We start from the raw sequence: 27937 nt of genomic DNA, 5'->3' as shown, positions 1-27937 counted from the left end.
ACGCTGTGCCACCTGTGCCACCTCACAGTCACGTCAAATTCCTCCTTGGTGTAAATGCACTCCAGTCAGGCAGCACAGGCAGATTTATCCCAGCATATCTGGGATGTCTGTGTGGTTGGTTACCTGCTGTGAGCGGGAGCAGAGTTGCAGGAAATCTGTTCTCCTTCCAGCTGGGAGAGGCTGATGCTTTGGACAACTGGGAGATGGGCAGAGAGGAAACCCCCTTCAGCTTTTCACCCGGAGCTGGTAATCTCCTCGCACCCGATCCCTGAAATGGGGGAATTGCATTTGAAGCTCAGCCAGTGGTGATTTAGTGTTAGACGTTTGCAGAAGAGACTTTGATTAATTCATAGTAAAATCGAGTAGCACTCGGGTGCCAGCCCCACATTCCAGGGTGAGCCGGCGACCGAGGCGCGCGCTGGGCGGGTGCCAGGTGCCTGAGCAATCCCCGCGGAGGTGGCAGCACCATCCAACCCGCAGCCTCTCCCTGCTTGGGCTTCTTAATTATTAATTTATTTTTCTCCCTTCCTTGGCAAAAAAACAGTATTTGGTAACGACCTCAAATTGCAAAATGCTGATGATTTGGAGAATGTGTCACAGAAGCTCCAGGGTGATAAAGGGGAGACGAATCCCAGCCAACAATCCGGCTCAGCCAGTTTGCCTATTTATTAAAGAAAAAGCCCAGATCATTAACTTTTTTGTTGTTGTTCTGTTTGCGGGCAACTCCCTGCTGGCAACTTTCGGGCGCCCAGTAAATTAAACCGAGTATCGGCCTGGTTCGGGGCAGCCTGAGCTGCTGTTTGGGGTTGTGAGCTGCGTTGGAAACTGGCTCTGTTTGTGGCAGTGCATGAGGAAAGCCTTTAGGGTACCACGCAGAAGTGCTCTCTGGCATAAAGGCAGTGGCAGAAAATCCTCTCTCGCTGCCGCGTGGAGGGTCAGACACTGTAACTGGAGAGCTTCGCTTCGCTTCTCCTCCCACTGCCTGTTCACACAGTTAATTGCCCCTCGCCACCTCCCCGTGCCATGCTGGTCCCCAGAGAGGCAGGGCTGGAGGAGAGCATCTGCAGGCACAGGCTTTGTTGGTTTCCCGTTCGCCTGCTTGGCTTGGTTGTTGAATAAAGAACAGTTTAGGGATGGGCTTGCCTGCCTGGTGCCTCTGTGAACTCCGAGAGTTCCCCGTGCTGTCAGGGAGGGGTGATTACGTCCCCCTCCTCTGGAACATCCCACGTGTTCACAGTAGTGCTTCCAGCTAAATCAGTTTGCTGAGGGCTCCAGCTTCCCTTAATTCGGTGTCAGGACCGGGCTTGCATGGCTGTTATTCCAGGAGCTTTATCAGAAGCACAAAGCCAGCATCTGCCCTCCTGCTTCCCTCTGGGCATCACCACTCTCCTGCCCTGGCCTTGGCACATGGAGGCTCCAGGGACTGCCTCACCGAGCCCATTTGCAGGCAAAACTCGTTTCAGCTCCTGGAGAGTCTGGGCTGTTTCAGTGGCTGCGGGAGCACCGTGGTGTGTCACCAGAGCCTGGCACAGCAGCGCAGGGCACGGAGAACCGGCTGGGCACGGGAGCTCCTGTGGGAAACGGCAGCAGGGACACTACTGGGACTGCCAGCCTCTGCCTGCCCTCTGCCAACCCAGCTGAGCTGTACACAGGGCTGGATTGTGGGTTTGAAGCTCAGCTGATGTCCAGGCTCTCTCCCTCAGAGGCAGCCACCTTCCTCCCTGGGCCTGGCTCTTGTCCCTGCACACTCATTTCTTGGAGCAGCCTGCCCAGACCGGTGCTCACGTGGGTGCTGATGGGAGGAGAAGGGTATTTTTCAAGGTTTCTGCTGGGTTTTTTTCTTCTGAAATACAAGGATGTGCAATTTTTTTAGTTTCAATTTAGCATTGGAGAATTTTATAATTTAGTAATTAAAATCTCTGATAGGCTTTAGAAATTGCAGCTAATTGAATTTAATGGGAAGATGATTTTCAATTTTATTTGATTACCCGGACCCCTGGCATTGGTATTTATGGGAAAAAAATGGGAAATGTGCTGTGTGGGCTAAGATGGCATAATTGAATTAGGGCTAATCGGATTTCTTCGTCATGAATTTCACTATAATTTTCCTATAATTTTCCATTAGATATCTAGTTTACAAATATTCACAAAGAAATGAAGCTCTTTCGGAATGGAGATTGCTGGCTAACAGGATTACAGGGCCGATAGCTCGGCACTGCCAGCCCGGGCTCCTTCAGTAATGCAATCGCTGCGTCTGCCTCACACTTAGCGCTGCTGCTCCCGCAGCCCCGGCCCCGCCGCGCTCCCGGGGGGCTCCGGCCGCGCTTCCGCCGCTCTGCCCTGCCCTGCTCTGCTCTGCACTGCCCTGTGCCAGCGGCTGGCACGGCGTTGGATTCGCTCAGAGCGTGGGGCTGCCCATGTGCCAGTGGTTGGCACACCTGTGCCCTCTGGCATGGTGTTGGACTCACTCAGAGCATGGGGCTGCCCGTGTGCCAGCAGCCTGGCACACCTGTCCTCACTGGCACAGCATGGGTATGGCGTTGAACTTGCTCAGAGCATGAGGCTGCCCGTGTGCCAGCGGCCTGGCATGGCATACCTGTCCCCGCTGGCATGGCATTGGACTCGCTCAGAGCACGGCCCTGTGCCAGCTCAGGTGCCCAGGCAGGGCCAGCCCATGTGGGCACACGATGCTGCAGCACAGGCAGCTCTCTGAGCGCTCCTGGCACGGGGGGACACCTCGCCCGCTGTCCCTGTGCGGTGCTGGGCACCCTGTGCGGTGCTGGGGACCCTGTGCCATGCTGGGGACCCTGTGCCATGCTGGGCACCCTGTGCCATGCTGGGGACCCTGTTCTGGGCACCCTGTGCCATGCTGGGGACCCTGTGCTGTGCTGGGGACCCTGCTCCCACATCCCAGAGGAGGAATGGCAGTCAGGCCCCCTGTGTGCAGTCCAGGGTCTGCTGCCCATTTCTTGCCTTTGCCGTCATCTCCCCTCACTGCCCTGCTGTCACTTCTAATGAATGAGTGTGTGTCCCACCTGCTCCATCAGGGACAGTCCCCAACCACCCTGCTCTGTACCCATCTCAGTTCCCCCCATGGGAGCAGGGCTGACATGGCTTCTGCCTGTGATGGGGCAGGTGGAGCAGAGCAGACAATGTGCCAGGCTCCCTTTGCCTTCCCTCCTTTCTTCTCTTGCTCCTGCCCAAGCCAGGTCAAATCCAGAGTGAATTTATGGAGACCAGCCCTACTGCACAGCGTCAGAGTCCTGTAAAGTGCAGCCCGTGTCCCTGCCTGTCCCAGCTCCGTCACTGGCTGGGCTGTGTGTGGGTAGCTGTTCTGTCTGCAGGGGCCTCAGCCTGGGTCAGTTGCTGGGGGGACCAAGTCGTTGCCCTGTGGAGTTAAGCAGGGTAGCAGCTCCTCCCTAATCCAGAGCCCCTTGGCATCTCTGTGGCATCAGGCCTTCCATGTGTGTCCACAGCAGGACAGTCTCTCCTAAACCATCCACGACAATCCAGCCCTGTCCTGGGTGCCCAGGTGGGTGTCACACTGGTGTGTCAGGACCATACACGGGGCCTCCCGTGTTTGGGAACTCCGTGTCATGGTGTGTCTGTGCACATGGCAAGTGCTCACGTTCTGTTTGCATCCAAGCGTGTCTGTGCAGGAACACAAGCTGGTTTGCAGCTCCTCTTGACAGAAATCCCTGGCTTGTTTTGTGCTTGCCCATGTTCTACAGCAAATGGTCTTGCCCAGTCTGGGACCTGTCATTGGGCATTGTTTTCCTGGTGCCTCGGGAGGCCATCCGAGCGTGCCAAGCTGGGGCTCAGGGGTTTCATGGGGGCAGCTCTGGGCTGGCTCTGAGTGGCATTTGCTGGTTTTGTGTGCAGAGTGCCCGCATTTGAGTGCCAGGTACCTTCCCTGTTGGATGTGATGCTTGGCTAGGACTCTGCCCTTGCCTCCTCGCCCTGAAATCCCCAGGCTGCACTTTTAATGGCTGCAGTAAATTGTAACTAATTGTTAGCGCGTTCAAACCCCTGCCACTCCTTCCCCCCCAGTCCTCTGGGCCCCTGTGCAGCACCAGGACATGCTCAGTGCTGGATGGTCCACTCCCAGTGAAGTGGTTTCCTCAGGGCAGTGGTCAAGGGATGAGCAGCATTTGGCTTCCAGCAGGTGCTGGAGCTGTGGAGTGTGTGAAAAAACGGCAGGCACATGGTGGGGAGCTGGTGTCAAAGTGTCTGAGGAAGGCCAAGAACAGTAACTGGCAGGAGAGATCCCAGCAGAGCCCCACCCGGCACACTGAGACTCGGCACAGCCACTTTGGCAATGTGCTCTGGGCACCATGTGCCAATAACGTGATTGAAACTGAATTGAGAAGGAAGGAGGGAAGGAGAAGGAAAGGCAAAGAAAGCACAGATTGTCTGCTCCTGCCGCCCAGGCCCCGAGGCCTCCGGGCGCCTCCCTTGACGAAACAGAAATCAAACAAAATTACAGAAATAGGGCAAGAGCATTTGCCTAATAGACTCCCCAAGCAGGAGCAGGAGGAGGAGCACAGCACTGCCAGATCTCCAACCTGCAATCTGAGAGCCAGCACCCTGAGCCCACATGAATCCAGGGCACAGCCCCAGGCCCCGGGGTCAGCTCCAGCAAAGGAGGGAGAAACTGCCAAGAAAATGGGCTAAGCATAAAAACAAAGGTAGAAGAGACACAAAAAGGGGGATGTCCCACATATCAGCGTGACTCACTCCCTGCTTAGCCCTGGCACACTGTCTGCGGGGAAAGCATTAAACTGTAATAATAATAATAAATTAATCATCCTTCCCCCTCCCATTGCACTTTTCATCTGAGGATCTCTGAGCACCTGGCAAACATTAATTACTGAGAGCTCCTGATGCCCCTGGGAGGGTGGGAAGGGACAAGGAGAGATCTCTTCACCTGCCACAAAAGGGCAGCAGTGTCTGGAGTGGTTGGGTGGCTCTTGCCATGGCATGGGGGCACAGTTCAGAGCAGGGTGAGGTGCTGCCTTCCCTCAAGTGCTCCTGATGACCAGGGCACTTGGGAGCCTCTTGGTGCCAAGGCATGGTCAGTGACAGCTTTCCCTCAGCCTGGATGCCCTGGAGGGACAGGGGAAGGAGGGGAGATGCTGCTCTCATGGGTGGCACAGGGGTCCCCAAGGAGGCAAAGAGCTCCAGAGCCCCTGAGAGAGGAAAGAACCAACTTTTCTTGGGTAAGAGGCAAAGGAGGGAGTATGGGGAAATAAAACCTGATCCTGTGACTGGAGATGGCTGAGATAGGAAATCAGGCCCTGCCGTTGCGTCAGCTGCAGGGCGTGGACTTCACCTGAAAAAACACCTTGGCAAGTTGTTCCTGCAAGGAGGAGTGGGAGGGACAGTGGGAAGGCTGCGGAGGGGATCCTCCGGGTGTGTTTAGGTGTTGTGTGTGGGTTCATGTGTGTCATGGTGTATGGATATGTGTGTATTTGAATGTCAGGGAGCACAGAGTATCATTTTCTTTGTGGGGTGCATATGCATGTTGCGTGTGCGTGTGGGATGGGAGGGGTGGGGAACATTTGTATACGGATGTGTGGACGTGCTCGGCTCGGTGCAGGTAGAAGAACAGGTATGTTTAGAGGGTCTGTGGGGCTGTGTATGTGCAGTGACATATCCATGATCCATGTTGGAGTGTGTGTTCCCCTTCCTAAGGAGCTGGAGATACAGCTGGGGCTGCTGTCTCAGGGAGCAGCAGCGCTGAGCAGAACTCCCACTGCTCGAATATTAAGTTCATAGGAGAAGTGAAAATGGAGAAACCTATGTGACATGAACTTACGGGACCTGTGAGCAGCCTCACACCTGGAAGGAAGTGTTGGGTCCAAACTGAGCTATTACAGAGCCAGCACAAACATTTCCAGTACTGCCCATCAATTCCCCAGGTGGGATATTCCCTGGCAGGTGCTGCAGTGTCTGACTCGGGCATAGGGACCAGGGCAGGCTCTGCCAGGGATTGTGGGTGCTGTTGGCCACGCTGGTGCCTGTGTTGGGGCCAGCTGAAGTGCAGACAGGCAGGATTTTGAAGGCAGCACTGGGTGCCAGCACTGGTCAGAGCCAATGGTGTGGTTAGAAACCCCTGGGGCAGTCAGGGCGATGCTGATAAAGTTCTGCCCATCTCAAAGCAGGAGCTTGACTGCACCAGGTGGGCAGGTGAGTCCTGTGCAGGGCTCCATTCAGGCTGGGCAGCCCCTGGGCAGGACACACTTGCCTCCTGCCTGGCACTGCTGTCCCCACCTGCTTCCTGGCCTGGAGGGTCTCTGGGTGGCTCTGTTGTAGTAGACTTTGTTTAGATTTTTTTCCGGGTGAAGCCTGAATAGTTGTGGCTTCCACAAATGACTCCCCTCTCCTCTTCCCTCTCCCTGCCCTCTGGCCTGCTGTGCTGCCTGAGCATTTTTGCCCATGCAAATGCAGCAGTGCTGAGGGGATGAGCTGCAGTTGGGTCTCTGGGCCCAGGACACTCTGTGGGTACAGCATATCCTGGTACATGGAGCCAAACACACCTGGGCTCCTTCCAGCCCTGTGACTAACCTGTCCGGCCACTTCTGGCGAGTCACTTCCCTCGCTGGTGCCTCAGTTTCCCCATCCCCAGTGGGGTAATGATGCTGGCCTCTTTTGAGAAGCACATTAGGTTCTGCTTATAAAAAGGATTTAAGAGCTGCTGAGTCCATGGGCAGCTCCCCAGCCCCGGTGAGGAGCTCAGCTCTGCCAAAATCCACGGAGCCAAATATGGTGTGTTCACAAAAACAGCCTACAACCTGCTCAAAATACCTATTTAATCAGGTAAATAATCTGCTCGTTTGTTTTAAAGAAAGAGGCTTATATCTGTGTTTACCCAACACGCCTCTCAGAACCTCCCTCGCATTCTTTGCTACTTAGAAAAATAAAGCAACAAAAAATGAGGAAATTCGCTGCGGAGGAGCCCCCCCAGCCTCCCGCGGGCCCGGCGGAGCGGCCGAGCTTCCTGCGGGGCATTGGGCAAGATGCGCCCCGGGTTGTGACACCCGCCGGTGGCGGCCACCCCCGCGGGCTGCGGCCCGCCCGGTGGGACACGCGTGGGACGGCGGTGCCCGGGGCAGCCCCTGCCCCTGCCCGAGGGTCCTGCCGTGCCCGGGCCCCGGGGCACCGCTGCGGCTCGTCCGGCGCCGCACGCCGCGCTCCATCCCCGTCCCCATCCCCATCCTTATCTTCATCCCCATCCTTATCCTGATCCCGATCCCCATCCCCATCCCCATCCCCGTCCCCTCGCGCTTTGGCCCGCGCCGGCCGCTCCGTCCCCGCCGCTCCGGGGCTCCCGCGGGCCGGGCCGGGCCGGGTCAGCGCTGCTGCCGCTGGCGCGGGGCGGGTGGTGGCGATGGCTGCGGGGGCTCCGCGGGCCGGGCCGGTGTCGGCGGGCGGGCCCGAGTGCGGGGCAGCCCCGCACTCCTGCCCCGAGTGCGGGCCGGAGGTTCGTGGGGTGCGCAGAGACCGCGCTCTGGGCCCGCGCTCCGGGTGCGCCCGAGGTGGCCCCGCTGCCGCCGCCGCCGTCCCCCGATCCCAGACCCCCGGCCCCCGGCCCGGCCCGGCCCCGCACCTGCCCCCGGCGGCGGGCCCGGCGCGGGGGCGGGTCTGTGCCCGCTGTCACCGCCCCCCGCGGCAGCGCGCCCGCCCCCGGCCCCGCTGCCAAAGTGACTCGGGGAGGACCGGCACGGCAATGACATCAGTGCTTTAAACAACTTGTTATTCGGGAGCAATCAGCTGCAATTAGGTATTAATTAAGTATTATGAAAGTTGATTATTTAAGTGAATTCGGCTTTCGTCTCTCCGACTATGGTAAGTACAGCACAATTGTCCTTTTCCTGCCCCCAGCCCCCCGCGCGGCGGAGCCCCCGTTCGGGGCCGGGGCCGGGGCCGGGCCGGTGTCCCCGCGCCGGGCGGAGCGGAGCGGAGCGCTGTCCGCCGGTGCCGTGCGCGCTGTGCCCGGCCGCGGTGCGGAGCGGAGCGGGCAGCGCTCTCTGCGGGACGCGGGGCCGCGGCCGCACCGAAACTTTTGGCGGCGGGTGCGCGAGCGGAGCGGGGCGGCCGCAGGTGCGGGGCGGTGCGGGCCGGGGGCTCGCCGCCTCTTTCACTTTTCTTCTTTCACTTGTTTTACGGAAGTTGCTCCGCGCTCGCCGCCCCGGCCCCACCGAGGTGCGCGGGGGCTCCGCGGCCGCCGCCGGTCCCTCCCGGCCGGTCCTTTCCTTCCCGGCAGCGGCCCCGGGTCGGGGCGGGCGAGCAGGGCTGGCCGCGAGAGGATGCGGAGGGGAAGTTTGTGGGGGTTTAGAAATGATTCTGCCTTTGTATTTGTTGTAAGTTGTGTGGGTTGTTTTCTCTTTCATTTTTCCCCCCTCCTGAGCTCTGGCGTCTCGGTGGTAAAGGTTGCTTGTCAGGTTTCTGTGCTGTCTAAATGAAAAGGAATTTAATTTATTTGGGACAAGGCAGTGTCGGATGAAGAGGCTGCTTATTACATTTAATGAGTATTATTTTTTTTTCAACCTGGGCATATCTGGGATGGGTTTGGTTTTGTCCTTCCATGTGCGATGTATGAGACCTCCCCCACCCCTTCAACATCTCGCAGGGAGGAGGAAAGGTGGCCAGGCTGGGGCAATGTTTTGGTTTTAGATTACAGGCCCCAGTGTTGATGCTGGGCGTGTTTTTAGTTGTAGCTTTTTGTGGCGTGTCCACTGGTTTTGATCAGGTATCAGGACGGGGGCAGGCTCTGGCCTGGCACAGGGCTGGGCTGGTGCCTCCGCTGGGTGTGGTGGTGGACCGGGCTCCATCAGGCTGGGTGTGATTGCAGCTCTGGGCTGTGGGGCTCAAAGTGCTGGTGGGTTTTCCAGCCCTTGGACAGTCTGGATCAGAGTCTCATTAAGATTTGACCAAATTCAGAGTTTGGTAGGGCAAATTCAGAGTTTGGTGGGAATCCCATGGGCCATGTCACCTCCCTGTTTGGGACCACATGCCACCACCTTGGCCCCGTACCTGCTAACACGACCATACCTGCTCCTCCAGAGTGGTGTACCCCATTCTCTGCCACTGAAACCCCAATGGCAGTGATGGGCCAGAGAGGCCTGTGCGGGCGATGTGCCACAGCCCAGGTGATCCCTGCCAGAGCCTGTGTGTACGTGTGTGTGTTGGTTTTTTAATAAGGACTAAGATGGTAATAAACTGGTTGATGATTGACTGGGCCTGAACTATGTACTGTGATGTTGTGATCGAGGGGATAATTTTGCTGTCGTTTATTCCCTTTATTTCTTTATTTCCACGTTGCTATCAGGGCCCAGCAGCCCCGGAGCCGCTGCCACCCGCGAGCGCGACGCGCCGGCTCTGCCCGCTCTGGCTGTGGGCGTGCGGTGCCTTCCTGCGGGATCAAGGGCTGGGAGGCTGCGTGGGCAGCCCAGGAGTTAAGGATGTGGTGCAACTGCAGGAGGGCAGTGCTTCACAGAGCCATAAACAGTGATTTGCCCGCTGTCCACGCCGGTGTCGCCCGGAGGGTGGCCCGGGCGGGCAGGCTGTGCCCCGGCCCCGCAGTGCCCCCTGCTGGCAGCCCCGCACGGCCTGGGGGTCCCGCACGGCCCCCGGGGGGCTGCCCGGCCACGGCCACCCTCCGTCCCCTCCCGGGGCCCTGCGCCAGGGAACACGTGGGGCTCGGTCTCCGCTGTGGGAACCGGGGGCTGCAGAGCGCCATGGAAATGAGGATCTGGGAGATGTGTTTAAGTCAGCATTACGGTCCGTGTGTGGGTGAACCCGTCTTGTCATGATCTTGGGGCAAAGACCTGCCCCATAATCACCACCTCGAACCCTTATCTACTTGGGCCAGCTTATCTGCCTCCGTGGCTGCCTCCTGAACGCTGTCCAAGCCCTGCGGCGGTGGCTCCCCCGAGGCAGTGCCCGGGGGCTGCTCACACGAGCTGCCAGCTGGCAGTGCCAGTCCGGAGGGGTTCCTTTCCCAGAGGGACTCGGTATGTGGGGTCTGACAGGCTGCTCTTGCCGAGAGCTTTCCCAGCTCAGTCAGTCCTTGTGTGGACCTTCTAGGGCCTGAAGTGTTCATGGTGGCTGAGGGCTGAAAAGAATTCGTGGACTGAGTCCATCTGTCCGGGATCGTGGCAAGATGTTCCCTGCACGTGACTTTCTGGGAGTCTGGTCGTAAATATCTTGACTGACTGGGCACCTGTCACTTCCTTTGAGAAACTGTTCCCCAGCCTAATTATCCTTGGTATGAGATTACAGGAACTGATCTCAGGATGAGGACTAAGACACCTATGGCAAATGGGTGGAGAAACTCCTAATTTTCCACTCTAAGGGTCATTTTGTCTGTCAAATCACTGTTGTTTGAAACACCCATTGGATACAAACACCTTTTCTGGGCTGGTGGCAACTTTGGTTTTTTTGACAGTACAGGATTTTGGGGAGACTTTGGCTAAGTCAGTGTTGGTGTCATTCCTGAGTTCATGGTCTGCAGAAGGTTCCCAGGCAGTTTGTTTGGGTGTTCATGTCCCTTTCCAGTTGTCCTGTGAGATACTTGTTGGGTGGAAAGCATTCAAGGGCTTAAGCCTACCGAGTGAAGATTGTTCCTTGGGAGGAGGGTTTAGCAGGACAGGGATTAACCTTCCCATCATGGTGTAAGCGGAGCCCAGCTTGGAGAACGTGCTTCAAAGCTGCTTGAAATCTGTAGGAGTGTTTGTACTGCTTTGCTTTAGAGAGAGAACTCACAGAAAGACCAGAGAGTTGATCCCCGAGATAATAAACTCCTGTTTCCTCCCCTGCACCCTGTCTGTGAGTCCTTCTGAACCAGATCTGCCACCGACAGTCTGCCCACATGGGCAGGTCCTGCACCCTTCTGCTCTGAGACTCGGTGTCCAGAGGGGGGAGAGGCAGCTTGAACTGAAACCAGCTGGGAATGGTACAGACCCCTCAGCTGGAGGGGGTCAGATGTTAACCATGTAGTTTCCATGTACTCAGTTTCTGTTTTCCTGGACTGTTCATGCTTCCACCCTGAGTCCTCCTTGCTACTGTTGGAAAGGAGTATCTGAGGTTGGAATTTATCTCAGGGTTTTGCCTGCACAGCCTTGTCTGTCCCACTTCTCATTCTGCCAGAGCACTTGGCTGTCCTCACTGCCACTTTTGTGGCCACTTTGACTCTCCCTCTGACATCAAATTGTCCCCCTGGGCTGCTGTGCAGCCTGCAATTTAGGGTTCTCTCTGAAAAGCTGGTTGAAAGTGTCTGGAAGTAATGAAAAGTCCTGTGGGAGGTGAAGACAACCATGGCCTGTGCTGCATCTCCCACCTCCACCGGAGCTCCTTCTGTCCCTCCCAGGGCTTGGAGAGCCGTTCCCAAGGTTTGGAGAGCTCAGGTGCCACCCAGGGCTGAGCTCCCAGAAGTGCTGACTCCGCAGGGGCCATGCTGGCCCATCCCGCTGGGCTTTGGGAGAACCAGTGTCCTGGTCCTCAGCTGCACTTGCAAAGCAGAGAGGGGGCCGAGAGGCTCGGCTGGGGGCAGGGGAGGGGCAGGACCTGCAGCCAAACGTCCCACGCGGCTCCGGCTCCTCCCCTCCGGTTCAGCGCGGACTGGATCAATTTGGACGTCTTCAGCAATAAAAAATGCCGATGTCGTCCTAATTCACCAGGCCCCGAGATGACAGCAAATTTACATTTTTTAATTAAACTAGCAGCCAGTTTTTATGAGAGGGGGCTGGGTTATGCAAATCAAATGGTTGTGTACGAAAGATTAGGAGAGTTTGGGAATAAATTCCACAAATGCTAATAAAAAAAAAAGAGAGAAAATGAGAGGGGGGAGAGAGAGGGACATTGTTCCATTAGCCCCTTTTAGACTGATTTCCCTAGGGAGAAAGCAATGGGGGTGAGAGATGGAAGCAGCTTTCAGAGACAGGTAAATCCATTTTGAGGATTGAGAGCCCTTTGGACCAGGACCTTGTTGCTCCCTGTTTCCTCTCCGAGGGCTCACAGGGGAAATGGAGGCAGACATTGGTAGCAAAAGAAAAACTTGCTGGCTTCTAATCCCCATTGTTGCTTGACCAGTGTTGTGCAGGCTGGAACAGCAGCCAGGACTGGGGTGAGGATGTTGAGGGGGTGCCCAGTGTTCTGACGCTGGAGGGGCGTGGGTGGGTGAAGGGCTGGGCCGGGTCACCTGGTGCTGCAAGAGGGGGACAGAACAGTCCATGGGTGGGCAAAGCCCAGGGGCTACAGGGAGCTGCTCTGGGTGGGACTGACAGGTGGCCACAGAGCAGGGCCATGGCTGGGATCTGTGCCCTGGAGTGTCCCCTCCCTTGGGCAGCTCCTGTGGGTGGGTGGGCTCCTGGTCCCTGCAGGAGCTGCTGGTGAGGACAGGCAGTAGCACAGGTGAGGGGCTGGGCCGCTGTTCCCTGTCAGCACAGGCTTTGTCTGCAGAGTAGAGTCTTTTGGAGAGGGGTGGTGATGCTCTGGACCCCCTTGTTGCCCATCCATAGAGCTCTCAGAGGCCGCTGAGTCCAGCTCGCAGCTTCCCTTCCCAGGATATTAACCTGGCACCAGCTTTCTCCCCTTTCCCAAGGGACTTCCCATCTTTCTTCATGTGGTGATTCCAGAAAATAAAACAGTTTGTCAAGTCCTTTCAGGAACAAATAGTTACAGTGAAAAAAACCACGTGCTTCACTCGTGTAAAATATGTTCTTGTTTAAGTTTCCCAAAGAATTCCGAGTTCTCATTGCGTTTGGGGGTTAGGTGTGGTGGCCAGGTACCCAAGCAATTGTTTGCTCTGCCATGGAGAAACACAACCAGAAAATTTCTGCAGGCTGGGAAACTGCTTAAAGCTTCCAGTCCTAAGGCAGTTTCATGCTTGAAATAAAAGCTGAACAACCCGTGTAGGTTGGCAAGAGAGAGCAAGGGGTGGAGAGCAGGAGATCCAAGGAAAAAGGATGGGAAGACTAAAGTCACCGGGTGCATTTTGTGGCAATCCCCTGAGGATTTGGTGCCTCACTAGAGAGTTCTGCCACCCATTCCTGGTTTTGGGGTGTGAAATGATGATTCACAGACATGCTCATGTTTTGCTTCGGAGAGGTGACATTTTAGCAGAGCCTCTTGAGAAATCAGTAGAAACACCAAGCTCTGGTGGAGCATTTCTGGAGGTGTTCCCCACACCCAACACCCACGGCCCCGTCACCGTGTCCTGCACATGCACATCTGCCCCAGACAGTCACTCCCTCCGTGTTGGTGTTGGTGTTGTGCTGAACTTGGTGTTCTCCAGGTTGCTCTCTCGAGACTCTGCCTTGATGAACACTCTGTTTCCATGGGCTTCTTCATCGTGGCCACGAGTGGATCTTTCCTAGCAGCAAGAGGAGGCCAGTGTGGGTCTGTGTGTTGGGTCTCCCTGTGCTCCCACTGCCCTGCAGTGAATTCCCCACCATTCCTGCTGCCAGGAATGATGACCTTGGCATCAGCTCGGTCCACAGCCACGGGCAGGCAGGCAGGCGGTTGTACAGGGGATTTTTGTAATGCAAGTTTCTGAGCTGAGCTAGGGCCAAGTTCAGCCTAAACCTAACAAAGAGCTCCAGAACAGGTCTGTGAGACATGGCAGAGTCTGAGGATTTGGTGTAGGATGAATAACTCCTAATCTATAAAGTGGGCATAATCAGCCTCCCCTGTGCAGCCCAGAGCCAGGGCTGGGCGCTGCAGTGATGGAGATAAGGGAATGAGGGCTGGCTGCTGGCCAGGGACGGTGCGGGGGTCGGGCAGGAGCCTCCTCCCTCCAGCCAGGGTGTGGTGCCCGGGCTGTGGGAGAGCTGAGCCCACTCCCTGCTTCCTGGGAGCTTCCCGGGGGCTCCTGTGCCCACCTGCCTGGGGCACCTTTGGCATCGCGGCGACCGCAGCTCCGCGGTCTGGGAGCACCCACGGGTCCAGGGTGGGCTGTCATGGACCTGCCAAGGGGCTCTCCAGGCACGGGCAGTGCGGGGCTCCAGCTGGGCTGTTCTGTTGGAGTGTTGTGGTGGTGTCAGCCCCAAGACTGGCTGGGCCAGAGCAGGGCAGAGGCAGAACCAGGAACCTTCAGCTTCCATACATGGGAAACTGTCAAAAGCCAGGTAGCAACACCAGCTTTTGTCTGGTATTTCCAGAAAAACCCGGCGGGACCTGGCATCCCAGGGCATAATTTATTATGGAAAAATAAAATAATAAAGTCCCAATCCCTTTGAGGCCTGAGTCATAGAAGCATCTTCTCATTAAAGCAGCTCCACCTCTCTGCCCGGTGTTTGCCAGCTCCAGGCCTGTGTGAATGCACTCCCCGAGCCGGCTCGCCCAGGGCTGCCCTCCTCCTCCTCCTCACTTCCCCAGCACTCCTCTCCTCCTGCACCCCTTCCCCTATCTGGAGGAGGACGAGCAGTTCCACATCTCAAGCCAACTTCTCCCCAGGGCCCCCTTCTTTGGGCCAGGGGGATGTTTTGTTGGTGTGTTTTGTAGACAAACGTCTTCATCTTTTCACCCACCTCCCACCCCCTGTGCTATCAAGTTCTCTGGGCACGGCCCTGGCTGCCACATCCCCCTCTCCCGGGTGTGGAGGGGTGTGTGGTATCTCTCTATGGCTTGAAGCTCTCCTCCAAGTGGCCCTCTGCAAACAGGGGAAGGAGAGGAAGCTGCTCCTGGAGTAATTACCATCTGCATGTCCCGAGGCAGGCAGCAGATGTTGGCAGAGGAGGACCGGATTGGAAGAGGGTGAGGGAACAGAGGCTGGGGAGAGAGGGTCTGATTTTTCTTCTTGATTGCATATGAATATTTTTAACAGAAAAGAATCCCAGTTTTGCAAAGTTGATCCATGCATTTGGAAACTTCAAGGGGAAGCTCCTTTGCTCACTCTCGCTGTGTTTTCCATCACTCACTCGTGCTTTTCTCAGCCTTTTTTTTATGCTGCACTATTTAACTTCTCTTGCTAAATAGTTTTCCTTTATGTCCTCCTCCTTTCCATATTCCCACAGACCTGTCATTCTTGTCACCCTCCTGGACTTCCCATTCTGCCTTTGATTCTGTCTTGCTTTTCCTTGCCTTTTTTTCCCCCCCGTCCATCTCCCTTCCATTATCTTACTCTCTTTATTTTTCATTTTCCCATTTGTCTGTGGGCTGATATTCAGATGAGCAAACTTCTCCCAGTTAAAGGAGGTCATGAATATTAGGATTTTTCTATCAAACAATGAAATATGGCTCAAATTACCCTAAAGAATAGGGCCCTTTTCATAAACCACCTGCTGTTTTTTTTGAAAGAAAGCACAGCCACTCGCCTGTGTGCTCCAAGCAGTTGTCTCACATCTCCACCTCGCCAAGCTTTGCTGTTCCAATTTCTCCTGCTGAATTTGTTGCTCTTGGTGGAGTAAGTCTGCTCTTCCCAGGCTGCCAGCACCCAGTGAGTGTGGGTTTGGGCAGGTTGGGACAGGATGGGATTCTGGCAGGATTCTCTCTACTTTGAATGTTGGTTTGTGATTGTGCTTTTTTGATTGCGGTGTGCAGATTTTGGGGTTTTATTTTTGTTTTCACCAACATGTTGGTGTGAAACTCATTATCTCTGAGCTTGACTGAGGACTCATGCACATGTTGGCACCCAGTGGGGTGCAGAGACACACAGACCCTCTGCCTTCTCCTGGTGTTGCTGGTGTGGACCAGCGTTCTGCCCCGGCACGAGGAGGGCTGTGCTGGGGTGTCCTGCTCGGGGCTGGGCACCACCCTGGGCTGGGCCATGCCCTCCCAGCTGGCACAGTGCTGTCCTTTCCTCCCAGCCACATGGCTTGGGGAAGGAGCTGAGCACAGTGAGTGCAGGTGCATCTCCAAGCCTGCTCTGTGCCCTGTGAGATCCCACATTCCCCGTGGTCCTGCCATGCTTGGCTGGGCAGTGTCGTGCCTTTGCCAGGGCAGCACCAGAGCAGCTTGGCCCTTGGCAGGGGTGAGGAGAGCGGTGGAGCTGTGCCCGTGGGCCTGGAGAAGTGCAGGCAGAGGAGGCTCTGCACTCCCCTGGGAGCTGCCACGAGGCAGGCGTGGACAATGCCAGAGACGGGGACAACAGAGGACACCAACTTGTCTCAGACTTGTGTTTTGTTTTCAGTCCAGCCTATTTATATTCATCATAGTTGCTATTTTTTCCCCAGTTACATGGATGTGTCTTGTCCTCGCTATCTTCCATCTTCCCATGGCAAACATTGCCATTTTCCACATGGCTCTCCTGGCAGGCACACGGCATCACCCCTGCTGGGCAGAGGCCACCCTTGTGCCAGGAGACACCTCTCAGAGTGTGCCCCTTCCAGGAGCCTGGCCCAGCCCTCCCACCCTGTGCCCCCCATTTCCCTGGGCAGGAACTGCACCCACAGCCTGGCTGTGTGAACAGGAGTTTGTTTTGCCAGGGTGACCTGTTTAATCATCTCATTTTCTGGTGGCCGTTTATTCCTCGTTTCCACGGTTACAGCCCCATTAAGAGGAGAAGCAATAAGGCAGCGAGTCAAACAGGTAATAAAAACATTAAAGCCATGTGCGCACTGGGAGGGGGGAGGGAGGGAGGGAGGGCAGCACTGCTGAGACAGACAGGCCGTGCCAGGGGGACACGAGGGGCTGTGCACAGTGTGCTGGCCCCCAGCTCAGTGCCAGCCCCTGCAGGGGCCTCAGTGCCTGCAAAGTGTCCTGCAGCATCCACAGCATCCTGTCCCAATCCCACAGCGTCCTGTCCCAATCCCTCTGAGTGTGCTGCCATCGGGATGCTGTCACTGCCACTGCTGTGCTGCTGACATGGAATTGCAAGTGGACAAAAGCACTTTAAATTACAGTAGTTTTGCAACTCTTATTTGAGGGCTGTGACAGCCTGTCAAACTTGTGACGTGCTGTTTCTGAGCAGTTCTGGTGGTGTTGGTGGACCCAAATGTTGTGGTGACTCTGCTGTGGCATTGCCAAGGCGCCCACTGTGGCTGGTGTTGGCTGTGCTGGTACCTGAGGAGCAACCTCTGCACAGCTCCAGGAGAGCTCCACGTGCTGCAGCGAGGGATTCCCAGCCAGCTGCCTGAGCCAGCACAGCCTGGAGTGTCCCAGCAGAGCTCTGAGGCTTTCCTGGGCAGTGTCTGTTTGTGGAAGGGTGTTATTTGTGCCACCTCCAGGAGAAGCTCAGGCTCCATGGAAACAGGGTGGCTGGGCAGTGGCTGTGGGGTGGGCAGTGGGTGGGAGCAGTGGGGATGCCTTTTGGCCCTGCTAGAAATCAGGGGAGAGCTGTGCAGGGCAAGCAGCAGAGGTGGGAATTCCCTCCCTCCTGCCAGGGAGAATCTCGAGATTTCTGTGCTTTCACTGGGGGTTCAGAAGAGGAAAGTCACAACATGAAGCAACCTAAAGCAACCACTCTGGAGTGAGGAGAAGGCAGAGCCCTGCTGTCTCAGAAAAAAGAGGGCAGTTGCTTTCAGAGCAGCTCCCTTTCCTCCAGGCAGTGAGTGTTTCTCAGGGAACCCCTCAGGGGTCTGGGTAGGTGGAAGCCTTTTGTTCCCATATGCTTGTTATCCCAAACCTGACTTGGTCAGCAGCGAGGGAGTGGCCTCTCTGCCATGGTACATTGTGGGCCAAATGTACGCCTGGGTATAAAATCATGACCTGACTACAAAAGCCAAAAGTTACTTTTCCTTATCACCTCCCAGGGGCCACAAAGGCCAAGCAGCATTGGATGTCAGGTGAAGAGTTGTTAGTGAGGGAAATGACACTCTTAATACCTGTCTGTCATGTGAGGGCCAGTAACTGATGATCAAATGGACATTGAAATGATATCACTCAGAAATAATTTTAAAACTTTCTTGGACACTGCCAGCCTGAGGCTTGGATTTTCAGTGTCATGCTGTGCTGGCCAAATTCTGTTTCTTTGGAGTTGGAGGTTTATCAAACTTGCAGTGAGGATGGCTGAGGTCCCTGGAGACCTGCCCTGGGCTGGACAGTGTGGACCTTGAAGCTGCCCTTGGTTTCTGACAGTCTGTAGGATTGGTCTGGGAGCTGAGCAGGTAATTAAGTATGAAAATGGTTCTCCAGGACCCATTCCCTCTTAGCACCCTGCTGTGAAGGGCCCAACACATTCCTGAGAGGGGGGAGAGAGGTTTGACCTTCCTTCCTGTGTCCTCAGGCCACTCTGTGCTGTGCTGAGTGTCACCAGGGTGGGCACGACCCCTGGGACTTCGTGCAAGCTGCTTAAAGCAGTGGCTGGGGAGAGCCCAGCAAACATGGCTGGGAACCCCCTGCTCAGGGGTTTGAGCTGCCAGGGCACTGCCATGAGGGGCAGGTGCCCACGGGCTGGGAGGGCTCTGACCTGTCAGTGAGGGCGAGTTCACTGTGCATAAAGAGAAGAGGTTCAGTATAACAGCCTCCCTTGTACAGGTGGCCCAGAACAAAACAGAAACACTCAGAAAAGCAAACATGAAAGGAGAGCAAGAAAATACAGAAGTGCAGGGAAATGGGGTGTTGTACCTCCTTACTCCCTCTGTTGAAACAGTCTGCCCTGGTACAGCCCCGCTTTGCCCTGGTGGGGGTTTTATTTATTAATTTCTGCCATTGTTTTGGGTTGCACAGTTCCTTTTCTCCCTCCTTTATCAGAAAGCATATTTGTGGTGAGCGCCTGTGAGAGGACCTGGCTCGCTGAGTAAATGTTCAACGTGGAATGAGCTGTGTGACCTTGAGGGGGGACAGGGAGGAAAGCTGAGAGAAATTCATAAAAAGCTGGAAAAGAAAAGAACAAGGAGCAGGGAGGGGAGAGGAGAAAAGATAAAAGGCCTGGCCAGACTGGAGGAAGTCACACAGGAGAAGAATAATGGTCTTTCTTGTTACAGCAGTGACTGGACATGTAGGATTAGACATCTTGGAGAGCCTGATTCTCAGTGGGGCTGAGCACTGACACTTTGAAAAATAGGCCCATTTAAGGTGACTCAAGTTGGGCAACAAAAGTCAGTAGTCACTTTAGATCATCTTGGCCTGTGTTCAGAAGGGTGAATTTTATCCCTGGCGAAAGGCCAGCGGGAGGCCTTTCTGTGTACTGTTCCCGTTCCCAGAATAGGACTTGGGGTGGCTCCTGGACCTCGTGCTGGCCCTTCAGGGCAGGGGCAGAACCCACTGTCCCAGTCCTGGGCTGAGCCTCTGCCTGCCCTCCCCACACAGGAGGCAGCACTCACTGGCTGGGCTCATGTGTCACAGCCCAGGCTCAAAAACTGGGCCTGAATTTGTTTGTGGAGTCTGAGGGGCTGAGGGTGTCTGGGGAAGGTGCTGGATGGAGCAAAAACCCCTTTCTCAGTGCAGGGGTGGAGAGGAGCAGCAGTGCAGATTTCCCCACCACTCTTGGAGTCCCTCAGCTGGGTGAGATTGAGATGAACATACTTGCTTTTGGAAACTAGTCAGGGTCTCAGTCAGAAAAGAATATTTTCTTACTGTTGCGAGGAAGAAATTGAAGAAACACACTGTGCTGTCACTACCAGAGACCAAGGTGTGAGGTCCAAGCATGCTCTGGAGTTTGGGTTTCCAGAACTGCCTGGTTTGGGCTTGAGGGTTTTCACTTCAGTCCCAGATCTAGCTCTGGAGGATCTAAACTGGATTTTAGAATAGGATCATAAGGATTGGAGAGAGATGAGCCCCAAGTTTCTGCAGGTTTGTGTTACTTGTGTGTGGGGTGTTCCTCTGGTGTGCCCTTAGTTCTGGTGACCCCAGTGCACACACAGGGAGGAGGCACCACCACTCAGGGAGCTGGAGCACAACCCCTGGAGCTGCTCTCCAGGCACCCAGGGGCTTCTGCTGCCTGCAAGAAAAAGTTTGGGTGCATTTTGGCTCCCCTTACAGCTCATCACTATGTTGTTTCTTCAGCTCCCCAAATTCTTTTCATTTTCAGGAGGGGAGGTCTGACTTCCCACCCTGCACAGCAACACAGGCAGCTCAGAGTGGGGGGCAGGGGCTGTGCTGAAGCTGAGCCCTCATTTGTGTTCAAACACAGCTGGTCACCATTCTTTGGTTAAAACTAAATAGCTGCACTATCTTCTCATACACATCTTTGAATTTCAGCTCCTTTGGGTCGGGGGATGATTTTTTTCCGTAAGCCTGAAAATTGTAGAATTAGATTTTCCTTGTATGGGAGAGCCCCACTGTTTGGAGCAGAGCATTTTTTGATTTCTCTCCAGCTGGAGTGCGTGAAATAGTAGGGAAAAGTCTTGTCTAGTGATGACCTCAAAATAATTTCTGTAGCAGAGCAGTGTGATGTCAGACAGACAGTATGTGGCAGGGTGGGAAGTGCAGGCAGTGGGGGCACAAGTGCCTGACACGGGGGAAAACCAGCATAAATAAAACCCATCAGTCCAAGGCTTTGTGAGGAACTGGAGCAAAGTCACCAGTGCAGATGCCAGGGCAGGGAACTGTAACTGTACATTTAATAGCTTTGGATGTTTGCTTTTATGTGACAGTTGCTGCTCAAGCAAACAGATTGGAGAATTCCAGCCTTGCCTGGATTTCAGGGGTTTTATTTCTCTGTGTTGGGCACAGGACATGAGTGGGATGGGAGCACATGGGGTGGGTGCAGCAGGAGGGCCCGTGCCCTGCTCCTCCCTCCATTGCACTCACCACGTTGTGCCCCCTGATTTTGTGAGCTGAGCCCCCCCCTCAGTGCCCTCTCTTTCTGTGCCCCACAGTCCCTGCCCCAGACCCACCTCACCCACCTGTTCCTGCTGCTCCCAGAATGTTCCTGCTCTCCAGGAGCATCCTCTGTGCCGTCCCTCTGCCTGTTCCCTGCTCCCCAGGAGCCCTGCCCGAGCTGTCAGTCCCCAGCTGGCACTCGGGACCCTCCCGGTGTGCCAGCCCTGCCTGTCCACCCCTGCCCAGCCCAGGGTGCAGCCAGAACTGTCCCAGGGGAGCTGTGAGGCAGGGGCCTGTTTTTGCAGTTTATTCTCCAAAAGGAAAGGCTGCGAGGGGTGAGGGGCAGACTCCTCGCAGCGAAGGTGTTAACAAATAGCAGGTGATTAAACATGACAAGCAGTGACATTTCTGTGTGGGGTTCTCAGTACCAGCAATGCCAAGAATGAAGCTATAAACCCTGACATTTTGTGTTATGCACTGAGGTTTTTAATAGACATCTTTCTCTCCCTCCCCCCTGTTTATTTCTTTTATTCCTTTTTTCCTTCTCTCCCCTTCTTCCTTTCCTCTCTCCTCCTGACCCTCACCCTGGCTCTGCCCCATCCCCACCTCCGCTTCCCATCCCTCCCTCCCAGCTCTTATCTTTGCTCTCTTCCTTCACCAGACTCATCTGTTCGATGGCCTTCACTTTTGCTTTTGTTTGCCTCTTCCTCCCTATTTTCTTGTTACACTTTTCCAAGCTTTTTTGCTTTCTGTGGCGTCACTCCCCTTCCCTGCTCTGCTCCTGCTCCCCTCTCTGGTGCTGCCATCTGCCCTGTGTCTCACTGCCACCCTCCCACCCTCCCTGCTGCACCCCACACCCCTCCCTGCTCCCCACGCTCCTGCTCTGTCTCTCACATAGCTCACACTTGCTCTTTTCTCTCTGTGCTTCCCCTCTCCTGCTCCTCTTTGTCTTTGTTACTCCCTTCTGCTGCCATCCTCCCTCTGTCTGTTCTTTTCCACTGTCTCCCCTTCTCCCTCCCTTTGCTTTCTCTTTTTGGGCCCTGATGTAAGTGGCTAACCACGGGCAGCCAGGCCAGTTGCTTGTCAGGAGCAGGTGTCCCACCCCTGAGTGATGTTTTTGTTAATCACATCTTTGCCCTGACTCAGAAGGCAGCGTTTTGGACATCGGTTGGTGGGGTTTTTTTAAGGACAGGAGCTGAGGAGGCTGAGCTTTTGGGAACAGTTGCTGGGTTTGTACTAAAAGGACTGCAACAGTTGTTCTGCTGAGCAAGAAACGTTGGAACAACTGCAGATTCCCTCTCTCTCCATATCCATCCAAAGGGCATTTGGAGGTGACACCCAGTGCACCGTCCCCCTTGCAGCCAGCTCTGATTGGAGCCAACGAGCTGCCACTGGCTCTTGGATTTGGGAACAGGGCACTTCTGCTTCTGGAATTGGCTCTACCAAGCCCCTCTATTAGAAAAAAACTTTTCCTGCTCTGCTGCCTTCTCCTGGTGGGGTTATGGGTGAAAAATTTGCAGTAATCGAGGGTGGCCAGAGCAGTCAAACACAGAGCTCTCCCCCAGCAGGTCACCTGGGCCCAAGGGCTCACTGGTAACAGCCCAGCTACACAACCTGAACATAAGAAAGGGCTCTCCAGGCACAGAAAGGAAAAGGGGCTGGTGGTGGTCCTTGGTCCCCCAGTCTGTGCCCTGCCTGGCTGTGTCCTACCAGGCTGGGGTCCCTTCCCTGGAGAGGCCTGGTGGCACTGAGGGATGCTTTCTGCTCAGCAGGATGGAATTGGTGTGGGCAGGCCCATCAGAGCCTGTCTCTGCTGCTGAATCAGCCTGGCTGCCACCACCAGGGCCAGAACCTTCCCCACCTGCTGCCCCAGTGACAGTCACACTGCAAAGTGCCACCTGGGGACCTGGGGCATCTCCAGAGACTCTTTGAGTGGCACAGCCATTCCTTCTCACGTGGCAGTGGGAGTCTGTGGCTGTGCCCAGGTCCCTGGGGAGGATGTACAGGGAGCTCCTGGAGAATTCCCACACCCCCCTGTGCTGTGGAGCTGCTGATGCTGAGCACACCCAGGCCGGGCAGAGGCTCTGTGGGTGGGCAGTGAGGGCACGGCTGGGGCAGCTCCCGTGGGCAGGAGGTCAGCGTGGCCCAGCGCAAAGGGCTCAGCAGGTATTTGAAATGATTCCAAACTAAACTGCAGCTTCAGTCCCAGTATTTCCTCTTCCTTGACTCTGCACTCACTCTAAAAATCAAAATACTTCCCTGTGGAGACCTGCCTTCCCATAAAAGGGCCTCTCCCTCCCCGTCCGCCCAGGTCGTATTGATCAGTCACCACAGACTGTGGTGCAGCTTCACTTGCCAAGTAGGGCAGATCGATAGAGACTTGGGGTGGGATTTTTGGCAGCTGGGACATCTATTTGTCCCTCCTCCTATCCCACCGTCCCTCTGGGAAACAACCAGCGTCACAGGGAGAGCAGGTGGAGCAAAGCCTTGTCCTCCTCTTGCCTCTCACCTTGTCCTTCCCTGCCCTCTGTGCTGCAGCCACAGGCTCAAGGACCTCCGTGGGACCGTGTGAGGCTGCACAGAGTGTGGGGCTCGTGCTGTGCTGGCTGCACCGGCCCCTCTCTGCCACTTCCCTTTGCCAGTGGCCAAGTTCACACTGTCGGGTACTGGTGCAATCCTACGGCTCGTTCAGGCTCCCCAAGAGCAGGATTTGGCCTCATTGTTTACGCTGTGGCATGAACTGGGGGAGCCAGAGGCAGAGGGGAGCAGAGGGAGCTGTGCAGGCTGCCCCTGCCCCACGTGTCAGGGGGGCTGTTGGCTGTGCCAGGAGATGTCCTTAACCCTTGCCAGCCCTGCTGGCTACAGCCCCTCTGGCAGGTGCCGAGCACGGAGAAGTTAATGACATGAGTGTTTCGGTGAGGGGGAGGCAGGCTCTGTACTGCACCCTGGGGCCCTGGGTTTATTAATGGTGACCTGCCATTAAAGACTAAAGTGCTAACCTGGTCATATTTAGCAGCTTTCAATGGTATCCCAGTGGCCTCCGCCTGCAATATCGAGCCCTGCTCCCCCCTCAGCCCAGGCCGGCAGGAGCTGACTCCAGAGTTTCTCTGCAGAGATGGGTCTGGTGGGCAGCACTGAGGAGTCTCTGTGCTGCTGCTGCTGCTGCTGCTGCTGCCAGACAGATTTCCACCCCTCCTGCAGCTCCGAGCAGCTTCCCCCATCACTGCCAGGTCTTGCCAAGCAGCACTTGGAAAAGAGGACCCAATCCTGGCATCTTCCTGATCCCCCTCACACAGACAGAGCCTGGGGGTCACTGGAGAGGGAGATGTGCCAGCACGAAGCTCACAGGGTTAGGCTGTGATGGGGAGGCAAACTCAGGCTTTGCAGAGCTCTTCCAGAGAGCTCTCTGGGAAAGCACTGGCAAATTATCCCTCTGAGGTGGCAGGCTGGGAAACCAGGCAGCAGCTCTGCCAGACCTGATTAAAACATGACTTGAGGCTAACAGCTTCAGGTCAGGGCAGGAGGGCTGCTCCCACTGCTGCTGTCCCTCTTGCTCCAGTCCAAGAGGGATGTGGAAAACCTAAGCAGGGAGGGATGTCCCCTAGGGGACATCAGCAGTTGGATATTGCAGTGACAGGCACTTTAGAAAGATGCTGGGAGCTGCTGCTGCTGCTGGTCCAGGCAGGGATCAGTGTTAGCAGAAGGAAAAAAAAGCCCCAGAGTCTCCTTGAAGCTAATTCTGCTCTTGATGCCTCCCCAGAAGCAGGATCCTGCTGTGCTCCGTGTGCCAACTGAGATTATTGCCTTCCCTGATCACTTCTTCCTGGATTAAAAACTCAGCACCGAGTATTTTGCTGTGTGTTATTCCAGGATACCCGTTGGAAGGTGCACGTGGTGCAGACCCTGGCAGAGGGCTCAGGGAATCAGGGGCAGCTCCAGCTCGGGCTATTGTGCTGCTCCAGTTGGGAGCTGGGACACACCTGCCCCTCACTGCTCTGTGTGGCCTGAGGGGGGGACATGAGGCCGTGGGGATTCTCCTCTCTGCAGCAAGCCCTGGGAGCCACAGATCTCTCGTGCTCACAGCCCTGCCCTTCCTGTGGGCACGTTTGGCACCGTGGGCTGCAGACCATTGCCCAGCAGAGCCAGCGAGGGCAGGGGCTGGTTCCAGCAGAGAGCTCGGGCCCTGCAGCCTCCCAGCAGGACGAGTGCCGGCTTGGCAGCCAGGCTGGGGGCAATCCTCGCTCTGTTTGGCTCTGTGCCCCAGCTGAGCTGCAGCCAGGTTTTGCTGTAATCCCTACATCCTGTTGCAGGTCCTTAATCAGCTGGAGCCAGCCTGGAAAAAAACCAAAAAATCCCAAACCCCACAGTGTTGTGGTTAAAGCTCCCCAGTGCAGGGTGGTGGGGAGGGTTGGGCAGCCCTTCCCGAGCTCCAGGGGGAAGGCTGGAAGGGCTGGGAGAGATTGCAGCTCCCTCAGTAGGGATGGAGGCAGAGAGAGGGGAGTGTGTTTCTGCTGGGGGTCTCAGCAAGACCCCATCACACTGTTCCCCTGCAGAGGGGCTGGGTCTGAGTTTGAGGCATTGACTCCCCTGTTCTCCCAGCGCTGGATGGTGCCCCTTCAGCCCTCACTGGGCAGGCTTGGAAACTCTCTGGGTTGTTGTTGAATTGTTTTTTTTCCCGTTTAATGCATAGAATAACACTGATGGGTCTGAACAGCTCCAGCCAGGCGACGAGGGGAAAGAATAACAAGCTCCTGAATGTCAGGCAAAATTATGGGCCATTGCTATTTAGGGTGAGTCTGGTGGATTTAGGGCCTCTCTGTTCTATTGTCCCAGCTGCTCTGAGCATTGGAGCAGGCGAGACACAAGTCGGGAATTTCATTGCCGAGCGTGTGCAGGGGAGGCTGGTGGTGCTTCCGGAGGGGCAGCACTGCGGGACAGGGCCCGGGCTGGTGGGACTGGGTGAGGTCTGACACTGAGGGGAGGGAGGAAGGAGGCTGGAGGTCCTGGGGAGCTGGTCATCAGCACAGAAGAGAGCCCCTTTGCTTCCTGTTGTTTGTCAGGATTCAGCTCCTGACGCTGGTGACACTCCCCAGTTCCTGGAGGGTTGGTCTCCATCCGTCACACCTGGGTGGGCTGTGCCACTGCCACATCCCTGGGCAGACCCCGCTGGTGCCCCCTGCATCTCCAGAGCTGCTCAGCCCCTTGTCTTCTCTTGGAAGCACTCAGGATTGGAGTTTGTATGAAAGACAGAGCCTAAATGTGTGTGTTGAATGGGGATTAGGGGTTCTGGTGCTGTCTCTTGGGTGGCTTTTGGCTGGTGATGGTGATGTAACCAGGGCTGGCACCGTGCTCTCATGGCCTGCCAGGGGGAAGGGCCCAGCTGGGCAGCCCAGGAGAGCACAGAGAGGGTGAAGAAGGTTCTGTGCAGTGTGGCAGGAGAGTCATCCATGGGAAAGTGAAGCCTGCACGCGTCCTGAACAGGGTGTATCCTGAGCTCCCAGATTCTGGCAAATACATTCTGTCCCATGCCAGGGCGGGGGGGGAGTGGCAGAGAGCAAGGAAGACATTCTTGCTGGCTCTCTGCACAGGCGTGAGCCTCGACAGGGTGAATTCTTTGGGGCTCCTTTTATTTGACCGGATTAAAAAGCCTATTTGAGTTTCTTAAACCATTTAATCTAAAATCCCCAGGTAGATGCGCCATTGGATTCAGTTTTAAGCTTATAAACAAAATAGGTCTGTGTTTGTCTCTTCTTCATTTTGTTCTAAAGAAGTGAGGGTTTGACCTGTCCTCCCCAGAGCCAGTGGGGAGTTGGGCTTCTGGTGCTTAGAAATCCCCCTGAGCTTTCCAGAGGGTGGGAGGTGTGGAGTCCAGGGCACTGGGATGACCTTCCTGCAGCTCCAGGTCAGGGGTGTGTGTGGCCTGGGCGGGTGATGGGAGGAGGGAGCAGGGGCCCAGCTCCACTGGCTGGTTCCCAGGGCTTGGTGCCTACAGGGAGTGCTGAGTGCAGGTGAAATCCCAGTAGGACCATTGCTCCAGTTAGTGTGGGGAGATGGGAAAGGAGAAGACCATAGAAAATGGGAGGAAAGCATGGAATGGTCTGGGTAATTCCTTCCAGTTCCCACTGTCCTTTGAGAGGAGACAGTTCTCCTCCTCTGCTCCCAGCATGCCCAGTTCCTTCCACCATGGATTTCTCCTGTGTCCATCCTCTCCACCCACTTGTGTTTCTTCTCTGCAGTGCTGTGTGGCTTTTATTGCTGCCACTCCCTGTGCTTAGAGGAGGTTTCATGGGCATGTGACCAGTTGGGATTGCTCTCAGAGCAGCCCCAACTGGGGCAGTTCAGGATTTGTGTTCGCAGGAGAGAGGTGCTAATGGTGCCCATGGGAGCTGCAGGAATGTTGCAGCTCCGTGGCCCACAGTGCCATCTTTCTGACAGCAGCTGGTGCCAGATGCTGCCAAGGAAGGTACCAAACTCGCAGTAAGATGATCTACCCCTGTGTCCCCTTCATGTCCTTTCCATGTGTCCACAGGGACTGCCTCAAGTCAGTGATGCCTGTGTGGGGTGACAGTGGCAGTACTCAGACCAGGCTCAGCAGGAGGAGTGTCCCTTGCAGGAGTGTCCCTTGCAGGAGTGTCCCCAGTGCTGAGGGCAGAGGGCAGGGCCGCCCAGCGCCTCCTGCAGCCGAGGAGGGCTCATTCCAGCAGGGCTGTAGGAAGGCCAGGAGGGCAGGCTGAGAGAGGCCTCCAGTGTGCAGGGCTCTCCAGGAGATGCTTTATAAAAGAGCATGGCAGGAACACGACTGTATCCTCCCCTCCTTCCTTCTCCCAAGGAGCTGGGGACAGACAGAGGGACAGGCATCTGTCCGATGGCAGCTTGAGTCGGAGGGAGCCCTGTTGGCTTTGCCGAGGGAGCCTCTTTCTATATGGAAATGAAGAATTTAGGCTAATGGAGCTCAACCATCTCTAATTTTGCGATGGCAGGAGGATTTTGATTGAAAGTAATTAAGCAAGCTAGCTGTAAAATTAATTAAAGCAAAAGGGGGGGATTTTTTTATTGGATTGGATAGCGATATAGCGGCTGTCAAATGGGGGACGGATGGGGGTGACCTGAATTCTCTGCCCTCCCTCCTCCCACTCGGGACGTTTATGTCACTTTAATCTCCTTACAGCGGCTGGTGTGCATTTGTTTGAAATAATCAAGGAAATATGGTCAGAAATTGTCAGCTTTCAGATCTAATTTACCTGACAGCCCTGCGCGGACCAGTAAGCCTCTGTGTGCGTGTGTGTGGTGC

At 55.7% G+C, this 27937-nt stretch overlaps 1 protein-coding gene across 8 annotated transcripts in view; it reads left to right on the top strand.

Annotated features, from left to right (window-relative positions):
• Nucleotides 1–27937, top strand: part of CASZ1 (castor zinc finger 1) — a 194758-nt gene that overhangs the window by 101562 nt on the left and 65259 nt on the right. Inside the window, exon 1 of one of the 8 annotated variants that reach the window (XM_071575978.1) lies at nucleotides 7716–7848. The exons of 5 other annotated variants lie outside the window; for them this stretch is intronic. In XM_071575978.1, coding sequence (XP_071432079.1) covers nucleotides 7800–7848 — 49 coding nt within the window. In that variant the 5' untranslated portion in view covers nucleotides 7716–7799. Of the gene's footprint in view, nucleotides 1–7715; nucleotides 7849–24715; nucleotides 25437–27937 lie in introns of those variants that run through there. 2 more of the 8 variants (XM_071575982.1, XM_071575983.1) reach the window with 2 other exon arrangements.

This window comes from Pithys albifrons, chromosome 22, assembly GCF_047495875.1.
Source record: "Pithys albifrons albifrons isolate INPA30051 chromosome 22, PitAlb_v1, whole genome shotgun sequence".
In the NCBI taxonomy this organism is placed as follows: Eukaryota; Metazoa; Chordata; class Aves; order Passeriformes; family Thamnophilidae; genus Pithys; species Pithys albifrons.
Note: the sequence above shows the minus strand (reverse complement) of the source record. Positions and strands in the feature narration are given on the sequence as shown.